Source organism: Acanthisitta chloris, unplaced genomic scaffold (assembly GCF_000695815.1).
Source record: "Acanthisitta chloris isolate BGI_N310 unplaced genomic scaffold, ASM69581v1 scaffold43717, whole genome shotgun sequence".
Taxonomy (NCBI): Eukaryota; Metazoa; Chordata; class Aves; order Passeriformes; family Acanthisittidae; genus Acanthisitta; species Acanthisitta chloris.
The window spans coordinates 18949-32422 of record NW_008684009.1 but is presented as its reverse complement, the minus strand read 5'-3'; the positions used below and the strand labels follow the sequence as shown (position 1 = coordinate 32422).

The following is a 13474-nucleotide window of genomic DNA, read 5'->3' as shown; positions in this document are numbered from 1 at the left end:
CCTAATATCTAGCCTAAATCTCTCCTCCTTCAATCTTAACTAGTTACCCCTTGTCCTATCACTGCAGTTCCTGACAAAGAGTCCCTTTCCAGCTCCCCTGTAGCCCTTTCAGATACTGATAGATAGGTCTCCAATCACCTTCTCTTCTCCCGGCTGAACAGCCCCAACTCCCTCAGCCTGTCCTCACAGGGAGATGCTCCAGTCCTCTCAGCAACTTCGTGGCCTCCTCTGGACTTACTCCAACAGTTCCATGTCCTTCTGATGTTGAGGACACCAGAACTGTGTCCAGGTGGGTCTCACCAGAGCAGAGGGGAGAATCACCTCTTTTGCCCTGCTGCCCACACTCCTGTGGATGCAGCCCAGGATTCCATTGGTCTCTGGGCTGAGCTCACACTGCAGCTCATGCTGAGCTTCTCATCCACTGTCACTCCCAAGTCTGGGAGTGGTTTCAATTACTTCCTGACCCAAGCGGTAGCTGTGCCTGGGATTGCCATGGCACAGATTTCCCCTTTTTTTCAAGTGAGATCTTGGTATCCTAGTTGTACTCTGGATTTAATGCATGGAAAAGCTGTCCTCCATCTGAAGAAATATGCATGCTGCAAGCATCCACACATCAACCAACAAAGGTTTTTATTCAAGTCTTTTATTATAGCTTGAATTTTTTCACTGCATTTAAAAATCTAAAAAAAATAAATATTTGTATCACAGCTGCAAGTCACATATGCATTAATACCACAAAATCTGGAATTTCACCAGAGAAGGAAAAGTCAAATCCAAAAGTGTCCAGCTAAGCACGATCGTCTCAGGGCAATTATACTACAAGTAAAATCTTAAGAAAAGAGGAGAGGGGTTTCAAAGGTTATTTCAAATCCATTTATCTGGAAAAAAGTGAAAATTCTATTAGAAACCATAAACTATGCTTTCAGCATTTAAAAATAAACGTTTAACCTCTTGACAGGAGCAACTGCTTGGTTCATCTTTTTCTTTTAAGCTGTATTCTTGACACATGACTGCAGAGGTTTCAAATGATAAATTAACCTCTTTCATAACTCTGCCCACTTAATCACAGAATCAGTCCTTAAAAATAAAACAGTGTATTAAGTCAGCTTGTCCATCCACGTACTAAAAACGCCACTGTATGCAGTTTTGTATTGTATCGGCACTAAGTGACTGCTTCATGGATTGTACATGGTGAAGATGAATGTCTTTTGAACAATCACTTCCTTTATTAAGGTTCTTAAAACAAACCAGAAAAATATATATCTTCAGAAATCTGAGTAGTCACTTTTTTTTGTCAAAAGCCATAAAATAAGCTCATATTCAACTACAAGCAATAGAAACCATACTGCTATTAGAACATGACTACTTTATCACAAAAATTTATTATTTACAAAATGAAAAGTTACCAAGTGAATTTATCAGGGAAAAAGTTAGATGTTCTTACTAAGTGATTTGAAAAACTTACAGCAAGTCTCTCATGCACTCACACCCCAAACTGTTTGCATAAGGTGAAATGTTAACTCATGTTAGTGAAACTTGACTCCCATTCACAATACTCTCATTTTTATTGTAGAATGGCAAAATCCACATGGCTCTGTACAAGAAGGTATGTATTAAGATAGTTCCTCAGTTTTTGAAATGTTTTTTGGCTCCCATAAATATCCGTACCACTGAACATTTTTGTAAATTATCAGTTATATTACCAACTGCATCATTGAATCCACTGAATTTATCACCACAAGAAAGACACAGCAACTTAATGATCCCACGTTACACGTAACTCTCATTTCTGAAGTTATACTAAACTGAAACCCTCATAGTGATCTATAGCCTGGATCAACTTAGATTTTAGGGTTTCTTTATCTGTGTATTTTGGAAGATCAAGAAGATTAAAGCAAGTGTGAGCTACCGGAAGGTAATCTTCTCCTCCTCCTGTTGGCTGGATGACCAGTTTAAGACATTTCATTTCAAGAATGGGAATACGATCACTGCCTGTTAGAAACACTGTCAAGAAAAAAGAAAACCAAACGAAGTCTTGTAACTAGTTCAAGACTAACACTGTATGTCCCATACACAGTTCTAATCTTTGTTGGCATTTTCTAGTAATTCCAGCAATCGTTAGCGTACAAGGCCGAAAGTGTTCTGGTACGTTTGAAAACTAGGGAATATTGACTTAACTTGATCTCTGCCTTACACACACGAACTCATAACTGTAACACAACGATATGCAAAGGAAAGCATTTAATTTTAGCATATGAATAAACAATTTCAGTTACTTATTGTTTTGGCTGTCGGTTTTTTAGGAAGTTGGAGTTTCTGATTTTCTTTTTTTGTTTGGTTTTTGGCTTGTGTTTTTTGGGTTTTGGGGTTTTTTTGGGTTTTTTTTTTAATGCTGCTGTGGGCTACTGTGACCTTTCAACTACCCATCACCCAGAATTACTCAGGACGACTGCAGCAAAATCAGAGACAAGCTCATAATCAATTTCTAAAACCGTTTTTCTTCCAAATAAAGTTAATCACATCATTATAGACAAAAATTATGTCTGCTCTCTTATAGCAAGAGCCTGAAATCCCAGTGATCCTGTTCAGTTAGAAACTTCAGTGAAGTAATTTCAAATACTTACGCAAAAATTGCTTTTTCTTCTCCAAAGGCAACTCATGAAAAACCTCCCAGAATATTTTAATTGTAGGATGGTCTGCCCAGTATTCTCCTTTGTATTCTGTATTCTAAAATGAGAAGGAAATGAGGTTCTTGTTAGCACACAGAACAGCATGTTAACCCAACACTGATGTAGAATGAATGCGGTTTGTGTAAAGGGATACACCAAGTGACACACTACTACTTTCCTTAGTCAATTTTCTTCAGCTATTCAGCTGGAATTCAACTATATGGACAGATGCCTGTACTTCAAATTGTTTTCAATCCCAACAAAGTCTCACTGAGTTCTGACAATCAAGAATGTTTACTTCCAGTAGCTGTGTGCATTCTGTTCACTTTCCCCCTTCTAATATAACACATTGTGTACAGCTGCCTTTGGGTTCTGTGGATTTTTCATCCTCTAAGTCTGACTTCCTTCAGAAACCAGGTGGAAAAACTTGAAGCAGGAAGGGAAATAATATTATAGTGTTTTCATTCACTAATGTTTTATGAAGAGTTCCTGACTCATGCAATCAATCCAATCAAGATCAGAAGTCATGTTAATTAAAACAGAGCTCAAAAGGACACTCAGTTGCTTTTGCACCCTGAAATTTAAAACTATATGAAACCAATAGCTAACTATGGTTCTTACCTTCTCCAATTCTTTCCAGTCGTAATTTGTGTTCCCAATCACCATTGCCTGTAGCTCACTGGGCTGGAAGAGCTGAAGAACTTTACCCCCACATACTTTGTGGAAGCCTTCGTGGAATGCACTGTATAAGGAAGCCACAGATCTATTGAAGATGTAATCCACATATGCATCTACAAAATCTTGCCTGTGCAAAGAAGAAAAAATTTTGTTGAGAAAATAAAAGCACATGCCATCCTTCTGAAAATAGACCAGTAACCGTTTAACACGGCATAGAAAATGAAGCAAAAAGGAGCCTAATATATTGCATTCTCGGCTCTGTGTTACAATCACAGTGAAGATAACCTCCATGAAAATGGCACATAAATGTATTTCCCCACCACACCCCATAAGACACACTCCCTAATGTTGCAACAGAAGAGCAGTAATATTTAGTGTTATTTACTTCAGGCACTATAAACATTTCCCTTGTTTGTATGCATTGCAGGGAACTGGACAACGGCAACAAACTGAAAAGCCTCAGTTCTATGCAATGTCCTGAAACCAATCAGTCAATCTCATGTTGTGGGTTTTTTTCATTGAAAAGATTACCATATTAATACTAAGAATGCAAATCAACTTCAAATGGATACAGCAGAAAGATCAGTCAGTGCCATGGAGATGGCTACTAACAGATGGACTGTTATCTGTGCTTTGGGACAAGTTCTCACATCTTGCTGGACACATCTTCTGCAGCATTTAGGGAAGAACTAAAATTCCTTGATGTGAGACAGCATTTATGATTATGACTTTTTTTTAATCAGTCCAAGTGAACACTGTTAGTTTCTGCACTGACAGAGTGACTTTGGTTGTAGATTACAGTTATCCTATTAAAATACATTTTCAGTGGAAACCCACAGGCTATGACAACAGCCACAGTATTTGAATAACATCCATAATTTGAAGAATCATCTAAACACATTTGGATGATACATTTACTAACGTTGCTGAACTGAAAGTACTGAAGATGAGCAAAGTGCTGAACCATGTTCCTCCTCTCCAGCACTCATTTTTTTACGCAGCCATTTATGCAGGCTGTGCAATTGCCAGAGAGGCAGGCAACTTGCATAGTAGTAACAGTGGCAGGGAAAGTCGCCCCAAAGAAATATCATAGTAATACACTAATTAGTGCTATTATACTCTGCATTCATAATTATTAAAATTAATTCAAGCATCATGGAATATCTGGATATTGAGAAACAGGAACCCTCCACTGCTACAACACAACGTGACGGCAGTGCAGCAGGCATTCATGGGCAACTGGAAACTTTTCTCATCATTCGACTCCAATTCTACTGTCACTTTGTGACAGAACAGCAAACCTACACCACAGAACTGCAAAGCTATCATGTTTTTTAGATGTGCATTCAAGTTCTCAGAGTATGCTCTTTCCATTTAATTCTCCCTTTACTCTGGGAGAAGTACAAGCACAAAGAATTCATGAAGATTAAAGAACACACTGGAATACATGAGAGGAATGAACAGAGAGAAAAATGCTAGTATGCTGCAAAAAGGAACAAAAGCAGCACCAGACACATTCTCTGCCTATCCCCCAGAAGCACAAAGGGAACAAAGGATGGGAGAGGCTGCTTTTATAAATGAAAGTTAAGAGAATTCTTCACCAACGTAACAACCCCACCCCTCACACACACTTCTGACAATACCAGTAAATAACATTAGATTAATTTATTTGCTCTACCAAGTGAAGACTTCATTGAAATAATATTCACATATGAATAGTTGTCACATTGTGGCACTTAGGTCAAAGTTCTCATTACTCACTAAATGTCATGCAGAACTACAAACATTTTTAATCTTATAAAATAGCTTTGGTTTGGATTGAAGAGGAGGAACTCTAAAGATCTAGTCACACTCCACTGCAATGAGCAGGGTCTCCTTCAATCAGACCAGGTGGCTCACAGTCCCATCCAACCTGGCCATGAACACTTCCAGGGATGGGGCAGCCACAGTGGGCTCTGTGTGGGCACACTCTGGGCAGCCTGTGCCAGTGTCAATACAAGACAATAGCTATTTTAACACTACACCTGAGAACAGCTTGAAAAAAACAGACAAAGTAGTTTTGCTTCCAACAGTAGTGTAACAGCTCGCCAAAGAGTATTTATAGCAGCCCAGGTACACTTCCAAGGCAGACAGCAGCACGGAACTTCCCTGTAACCCAGAAAACTCACCTATTTTGTTTGACTACAGGAATGTCAGCACCTTTAGGAACAAGCTCCTTAATTTCTGTTGTACCAAAATTTTCCACAGTGATCTACAAAACAAATAATATAAATCTCCTTTCAACCACTTCGCTAACAGCAACACGAATGCCAGACACAGAAGCTAAAAATCATGAGAATCAGTAGCCTATGCTTTTGCTCAACATTCCAGAGGCAATTTTAACAGATGGTATGGGCTTGATAAGATGTACATCAAACACTATATAAAACTTACAGTAAAATTAAGACAAAATGCTTCTTCTATGTCATCCTCTGGATAGTCCAATAGCTGCTGCATTCCCCTGCAAAATAAGTTACAAAACACTCATACCAGGGGAAAGATGAATTCCTTTTCCTGTAAAGTTCTTTGAGCTTTAAAAATATCTTCCTACTGTTATTTCATTTATTAGCTCATTGACTTGCACCTTGTGCAGTCTTGGAAAAACAACAAGGAATTGTTTCACTATTACTTGTAGTGTTGATTTCCTTTTGATATCTCCACAAGGGAAGAGTGAAGATTCCTATCTTAGACTTCAGCTAAGGGATTCCCAAACCAAAGGCAGCAAGTACTTAATAACCACTGACTGGCTTTTCCATTAACATCTTTGATTTCTTCTTGAACCTATGAAAGCTCTGGCACTGGCAACACCGAGGCGATCAAACATCCACTTCTGCTCATGTGAATCTCTCACGTCAGTCCTATTAAAATCCCTACTCAAAAGGTAGATCCTTAGCATGTAATGGTTCCTGAAATAAGCAAAAATACTTTCTTGATGGACTAAATAAGCTATTCAGAACTAAAACTATGGCCACACTTAGGCTTATGAAGTTAATGGCTGAAACTCTAAGATTTTGAATTCCAAGTATTTTTTTACCCTAAAATTCTTGCAGGGTAATAAACCAGAAGGCACAAACACTAACACCAAGCATTTCAAAGCAGGTGTTTAACAACAGTACGTATCCCTTCTCAAAAGACACGATGTCTGCAAGTTACTCCAAACTGCTAATACTAACTCCAGTTAGTATTTTCTTCATGTTCTTAAAAGAAAATGTTGATTTAAAAAATTAAATTTCTAGTAACACCAATTTTTCTTTCTTGCTTACCTGCCAACATCTGGCATCAATTCTTTTAAGTCATCCAGGGATGGTTTCTTATTCAAGAGTTTTTTGTACAAAGCCAGAGGAAAATGAAGGTCTACAATAGTAAAATTATATATTGCTAGCCCACAGACAACACCAATCAAATGAAACAAGTCACTGTCTTCAAATGTCTAAGAACAGAAAACAGACAAGATGGTTTAAAATAAGTTATTCTAATCTTGCAGAGTCCAGAAAAAAGTGCACCGCACTTAAATATGTATGTACCCATAAGTACTGAGGAAAACACGATAAAATTTTAACAGCTGAGAGAGACTGAAATCCAAGGAAACAGAACTTTAAAAAACCCAACAAAATGGGGAGAAAAAAAAAAAAAAAAAAAAAAAAGGCTGAGCCACAACATATTCTGTTATACCAGCGAAGTACTGCATTAAGATTCTGGTTTTGTCAGTGACTTACTATTGCTCTACTCAGTGCATAAATGTGTCAGCTTAAGAAAGAAAATTATTTTGGGGAGGAAGAGGGAGGACCTCACTACTGACCCCACTGGAGTTAACAGCCAAGGCTTAAAACACAGCTATGGAAATATAACCATTCAGGTCTTTGCGATATTGCTACCTTAGTCAGTGTTTTTCTTTGAAAGGGAACTAAAAATTCAGTGATTAAACCTTTGGAGAAAGTACAGCTGGATCACTACCTACCACCCACAAATGTGGCTGAACACAGAAAGGCCTGTTTGACATGACACTTCTAGAATTTCTCTGTCACCTTGATTTACTGATTCTGCTCTTGGAATCAGTTTACTCTGGCTGATACTTCTTCCTAACAAACCTGTCTGGGTTGTGGACAAATGGTAAGGAGTAAGCGTGGGGAATGGGGAAAACAGAAGGCAAAAGTTTTGATCTAACAATGACAAAAGTAAACATTTTTTGAGAATACTTGCTTCAGTTTCTCCTCAGAAATAAAACTACCACAGACAACCATATTCATACATTATTAATGTAAATATTGTGAGATAAAAGAAAATCACTGAACACAGATTTCACCCTACCTTATCAGAGAACCAGATCAGCCTGGACTCTTCATAGTACCTAAACATTCCATATTTGGGATCTAGTAACTCCCTCATGATGAGCAAAAAAAATTCTTTGCGAACACCTCCAGCATCAACAGCTTCTTCCCCTACAAAAATAACCTGAAACACACACCTCAGTTAACAATGAATTGCAAACAGATTGTAAAACAAGGTTTGTCCAAAAATATTCTCAATTCTTTGAACAGCAATGAAAGGCACTGATCAGTATGCACTGGTAATACCTTGAGTGGCTTCTTGTAGTCTACATTTTTTGTTTTCCTTAGGACCTCCACAGCATCTCCTACAATATTGTCTCTCCGTACCATTAGTATCAGGCATGGATTGACAGATTCAAATACTGGCAGGAAGAGAGAAGACAAATTCTGCCTGTGAGCCTGATCAACAGCCATCTGGAAAAAAACAAAGTGCAAGTGTCAGTAGGTAATAAAAGATTCCTGCCAATATTAAATGTCCGTCAGTCTTGTCTCGTGAAGTGCCTAAGCCAGGAATGGAAATAGCTATTATGAGCTACTGAACTTGCACAAGTTTTCTCCATACTCCTTTTATCTCAGGAAGCATTTCATTTCAGGAAGTATTTTTCCTTCACCTATTGGTCTCATCAATGCTAACATTTTTGATATTCCAGTAAAAATAGTTGGGATAAGAAAAGAAAGCAAACCCCCTCTGCATTTTATCTAATGAAGAGTAACCTGTTCAATATAAATCTGATATGGAAACCCATTAAAAACAAGATGCTGTCGCAAATCTTCTGAACATGGCAGAGAACCATTAGAAGTTTGTGTCCTCCAATATTATTTAATACCGTTAACAGAAACATTCAATGTGAACATTTCCCTGAATCCATCAAGTGTTCGCAATGACTGCGCATATACGTTTTTAAAGACATATGAAACTACATTCACTATGAATTACTACAGCTAGTAGTTCTCACAGGAGCCCATCACTTGAGCATGCCCTGTCTTCTGTTTGATTTCCGACTCAGAGCAGTTACATTTATAATGCTGAATATTACAAACCCAGGGTGGTGGCTGGTACTCACTGCGGTTACTTCTGCAGCAGCCTGCCTTCACTCGTTCCTTTCTTCAGAGTAGAATTTATTATACCCTTACAGCAACTGAACCAGTACCAACTACATGTATAAAAGAACAGATTCCACAAATTGTGCAACAGTAAAGCTCACCACACCACACTGGTTTCAGCTCTATCTAGAGAATCATGACACTAAGATCCTCTCATTTACTCTGGGGCTGTCTGCTGTATCTACCTCCAACAATACGGGTCAAGGTATAGAATTGTTTGTATCATGTATCTAATTCCTAGGGGACACTCTAGCGAAAATAGATGTGAACAAATTAAGAGTAAAGTATAATTGCATTTAACAGGAAAAGAAAAAGACAACTAGTGCAAACTGCAAGATCAGGAAGCCTTTTCCTACTGTCCCAAGTAGATGCCAGATTTTCAAGACAAGCTTCTTTTTAACAGCCTTGCAGACACCGATCAGACTTCAGAGTTCAGCAGCATTTTGAAGGTGGTAAGGTAGATGAAGGAAGAAATTAGGTGTGCACAAGATATTCACATGGTGCCAAGATACTGCCTCTCATACTGACCGATCTTAGGAACAGCCTGAGCTCCTGAGTCCCATCAAGACAAGAAATTAGAAGTAACTGTAACAAGCTGCTGGCTGCTGCCTCCAAAGAGACTGAGTGACTTCCAGCTCTACCCAGGTATCATTCAAAGTCTGTTCATATGGGAGGTGGGGCTGTTGGTTGGCTGGATGTGATGGCTGGGGTTTTTCTGCTTGTGGGATTGTGGAGGTTTTTTTGTTGTTTGTTTGGCGTTTTATACCTGCACTACAGCTTGTTAACACCTAAAAAAAGTCATCTCATTAATGAAAGGAAAAGTTCCTTGGAAATATAGGCAATTATTAAACAGTCTAATTTCAACAAGATCACAAAACCACTACCTTCTATCATGTACATACCCTGATATTAAAAATAGATCCTTCATTCTTACAGAGCATATACAGAGTCTTTTAAAAAAGCAAACCAACCGAACCAAAAAAACAACAGCAAACCCCCAAGATCCCCGATTAAGGACAAAAATAATAAATTAACAACATTTACAACCGAGACTCTTACCTGCATCTGTATGAATGCATCTGTTTGCAAGAGAGTTGTCTTTGCCTGGGCATCAAATACAAAAGGGTATGTGCAAATTGTAACAGGAATATCTGTTAACTAGAATGAAAGAAGCTCTGCTTATTTAAAAACCACAATCATGATGAAAGAAGCCATTGCAATAATACTCATTTAATACATCTATTTTACCGGAAAGAAAATCAATCTTTACTCATCATCAATGCAAGACCAAAGCATCTTAGGAATAGTAAGTAGATTCTCAATTGTTTTGTACTTCAGGAATAAAGAAAGTCCAACAAAAACCAATCAACACAATATAAACCAAAACAGACAAGCAACACACTCACTTTGTACATTTTAATTTCACAACTGTTATTGCAGCCAGTGGGTATAAAACTAGCCCTTTTTTCCAACTGGTGCTCTGAATTTGTAACATGGAGAGTTAGGTATTTTTGCCACACAAAGATCCTTTCAGATTATAGCCATGACTAACTTAAAGCTTAGCTCCCAAGAAAACATAGCAGACAATCCTTGACATTCACTATTTCTGATTTCCTTACACTCTGCAAAAGAAATCAGACTGCAACCAGTCTTACCTCTGTTAATCCATGGTTGACATCCTATGACAGCATTTGCACAAAGGCAGCAATTAAGATGAAAAAGCAGCATTAGTGTCTGCATTGATTATTCATCTCTGGTGTAGTATTTAAAAAATATTTATTTACAGCTTCCCCCCCAAGAGAAGGTTTACTGAGAAGTAATTATTAACCATAAACATTCTAATCAATCCACCAAATACAACCTCGTCTCTCAACACCCCGGTCAGTCTTTAAAAACAAGAGCAAAAGAGTATCACATTTACCTGAATGCAAAAAAACTAAACGTTTTTAAATGCTTTAAATTCCACACGTTAATAAATGACGTCTGCTTTTGCCTATTTTCATTCTCAAGTGACTGCAGCATGTCAAATTAGAAGCAAAATATTTTTAATGAGCAAAAATTTAAAAATCCAAAACAATCCCACCACTTCACCATAAAATCTCATGAATCTTTTGTGTCTATAAGATCTGATATGAGAAATGCCTGAAATTTGGCATCAGATTTGAGTATTCCATTCATCACAGGTAGATTTATGCAGTTTTGTACTCCTGCTATATCTACCATTATTTATTCCTAATTGAAATGGATTCTCACATCTCATTTAAGCTGTATCTCAAGAACTTACATTCAAATCAACAGCTCATTATTTAGTACCTCCAGTTTTTCCCCCATGCATTTTTTTCTGCTGTTGAAAGAATAAAAGCTTTTTCTTCCAAGCTTCTCTCCGAGAATACTTGGAACACTTCCCTGGTTCTCTTTTCTTCTATATTTTCTCTTTGTGTTTTAATTAAGAAACTGAGAAAATGGTTTTGCCACAAATTATGACAATAAAAGTTACACCAGCAAAAGAAAATCTGATTAATTTCTACTGACACAATATGCAAGCAGGGTTTCTTCTAATTTTAAAAGCAAGAGCACATGAAACTGGTGGATATGAGGACAGGAAAAGGCCATCAAAACTATTTACGACAGAGATCTGCCTAAGACCATGGAATTTCTTTCAGTCCTATAATAAATGTTTTTCTGCTAAACTTGAAATTGTACAAATCCATGACAAAAAAAGATTAAAGGAAAATTCTGCACCTAGTACTTTCTCAGTAATGTCAAAGGTACTGCTCAATCTCCCAATTTAGCTAAGAAACTTCAGCTTTCTTATTGACAAAGCCTATCTTATATAGCAATTTAGACTGTTCTGGCTGTTTTCCTTTGGATTATTACTTTCCTAACTTTTTTGACACGTCAAGTCTCAAGTGACAGCACTCTAAATCACTTTTCAATTGATGGATTCTAATGTTGAGCAGTGTCAGCGCCAAGAACGACCCTCTACAAGAAGCACACCTACTTAATTCTTCCTCAGCTAGTACCTGACATAAGACTGTTCAGCATCACTGATCTGTAGAAGTATTTTTATGAAAAAAAATTCCCATATTTTGAAAATCTACAGACTTCTCTAAAGGTAGAAAACAAAATAAAATATTAAAGGGGAGAGCCCACAAAAACCCAAACAGAAGTCAACACAACTTACCATTCCCAATACCTGCTGCTGGAACCAGTTGCCATAGTCATTTCTGATATCTATCAAATCTTGTATCTCATGAATGTAAAATCTGTCATACTGTATAACTTGTCCTCTTTCATTTACCTAAAGAAGCATAATTTATTTGTTTTGTTAGCTTTCAAAGGGATATTTTCCATGTCAGCCACAGACACCCAGCTACTAAAAAAAACTCTAGAAAAACAACAGTGCCTACAAGAGAGCAAAAAGCAATGTTAAAGACAGGATACCTGGATTATTCACAATCCCGTCAAAGATACAAAGCAAAATAAAATGAACTGCACATACAGCTTCACATAACAGCGCTGCCACTCTGAAACATCCTATGATCCCACAGGAACAGTGATAATATATAAATTATTGTACACAATGGAATAAATACTTTTTCCTGTTTCTGCACAAGTGTAAGAACTATGATTCCAGAACTCTATTCTTAATTACAGTGCGAACAGTATCACCTGTGAGCAGAAGAACAGTTTCCATTTAAAAATACTAAGCTTAGAAAAAGAGAGAGACATGGAAAAGTAACTATGCAAAGGCTGTCTCTACAGTATAATTTTAATCTAGAAGCATTCACATTTTCCTAACACACACCACTTTTCCCAAGGACTGTTACGCACTATTAAGTGCCAAAACAGCAAGGCAGTTAGAAAAATTCTGTCTTTATAACCAGACAATCTAAGTCTACTTTTCACAAATATCTCCTCCATTCCCATTCCCCCTCCAAAACCACCAGATACTAAATCCATGAAGTGTCCCCGATCTGTAGCCCCACGTTTTCCTCTCACTTTAGCCTGTATCAGCCAATTATTAAGACCATACCAATAAAAACATTTGGACAGCAGGGCAGGTACAAATTTAACTATTTATACAACACAGTCACGTATTAGTCAAAGTTTGGGTTAAAAAAAAAAATAAATCAGAACTTAGGAGAGCCCCATTACAATTCTACAGTTACCCTGAGCAGAGCATACCATTCAAATTCCAGCTTCCAAAGCAGAAAGGTTTCCCTTTCTGACAGCTTGGGGAGGAGGTCTGTTACGTACAGCACACAAAGGCCAATTTAAATACACGTGCCTGTTTTGCCAGACTGTACAAACACTGTACCTGATCAGCACCTTAAGGAATGCCTACAACGTTCTTTTAGCCTATAAACACACGATGCCATAGGACCAGAATGAACGACAGGGGAAAAAACATAAGATGGTGGGAGGGGAAACTCGGCAGCAGTCAGATTACAGATGATGTGAACAGTCTGGTTACTCCAAATGATCTGGGCTACTTTTGTTCAAAGCTTATTAGTTTTTGCTCATGAATTTACAATACTAACAAACTGAATAAAGAAATCAGAAAAATAGATGTTTATCTTGGCAAAACTGTGCAGATCTTTTCTGTTCAAAACACAGCTCACTCTTATATTCCATTTGTGATCTTATTTGCTA

At 37.6% G+C, this 13474-nt stretch overlaps 1 protein-coding gene across 3 annotated transcripts in view; it reads right to left on the bottom strand.

Annotated features, from left to right (window-relative positions):
• Nucleotides 1-1641: 1641 nt before the first annotated feature.
• Nucleotides 1642-13474, bottom strand: part of HERC4 (HECT and RLD domain containing E3 ubiquitin protein ligase 4) — a 29297-nt gene continuing 17464 nt past the window's right edge. The window contains exons 14-24 of one of the 3 annotated variants that reach the window (XM_009079124.1): nt 12003-12119; nt 10474-10497; nt 9878-9976; nt 7961-8128; nt 7695-7838; nt 6650-6816; nt 5781-5847; nt 5516-5598; nt 3291-3474; nt 2625-2727; nt 1642-2004 (exon numbers count right to left, since the gene is read on the bottom strand). In XM_009079124.1, coding sequence (XP_009077372.1) covers nt 1796-2004; nt 2625-2727; nt 3291-3474; nt 5516-5598; nt 5781-5847; nt 6650-6816; nt 7695-7838; nt 7961-8128; nt 9878-9976; nt 10474-10497; nt 12003-12119 — 1365 coding nt within the window. In that variant the 3' untranslated portion in view covers nt 1642-1795. The remainder of the gene's footprint in view (nt 2005-2624; nt 2728-3290; nt 3475-5515; nt 5599-5780; nt 5848-6649; nt 6817-7694; nt 7839-7960; nt 8129-9877; nt 9977-10473; nt 10498-12002; nt 12120-13474) is intronic. The other 2 variants (XM_009079125.1, XM_009079127.1) reach the window with 2 other exon arrangements.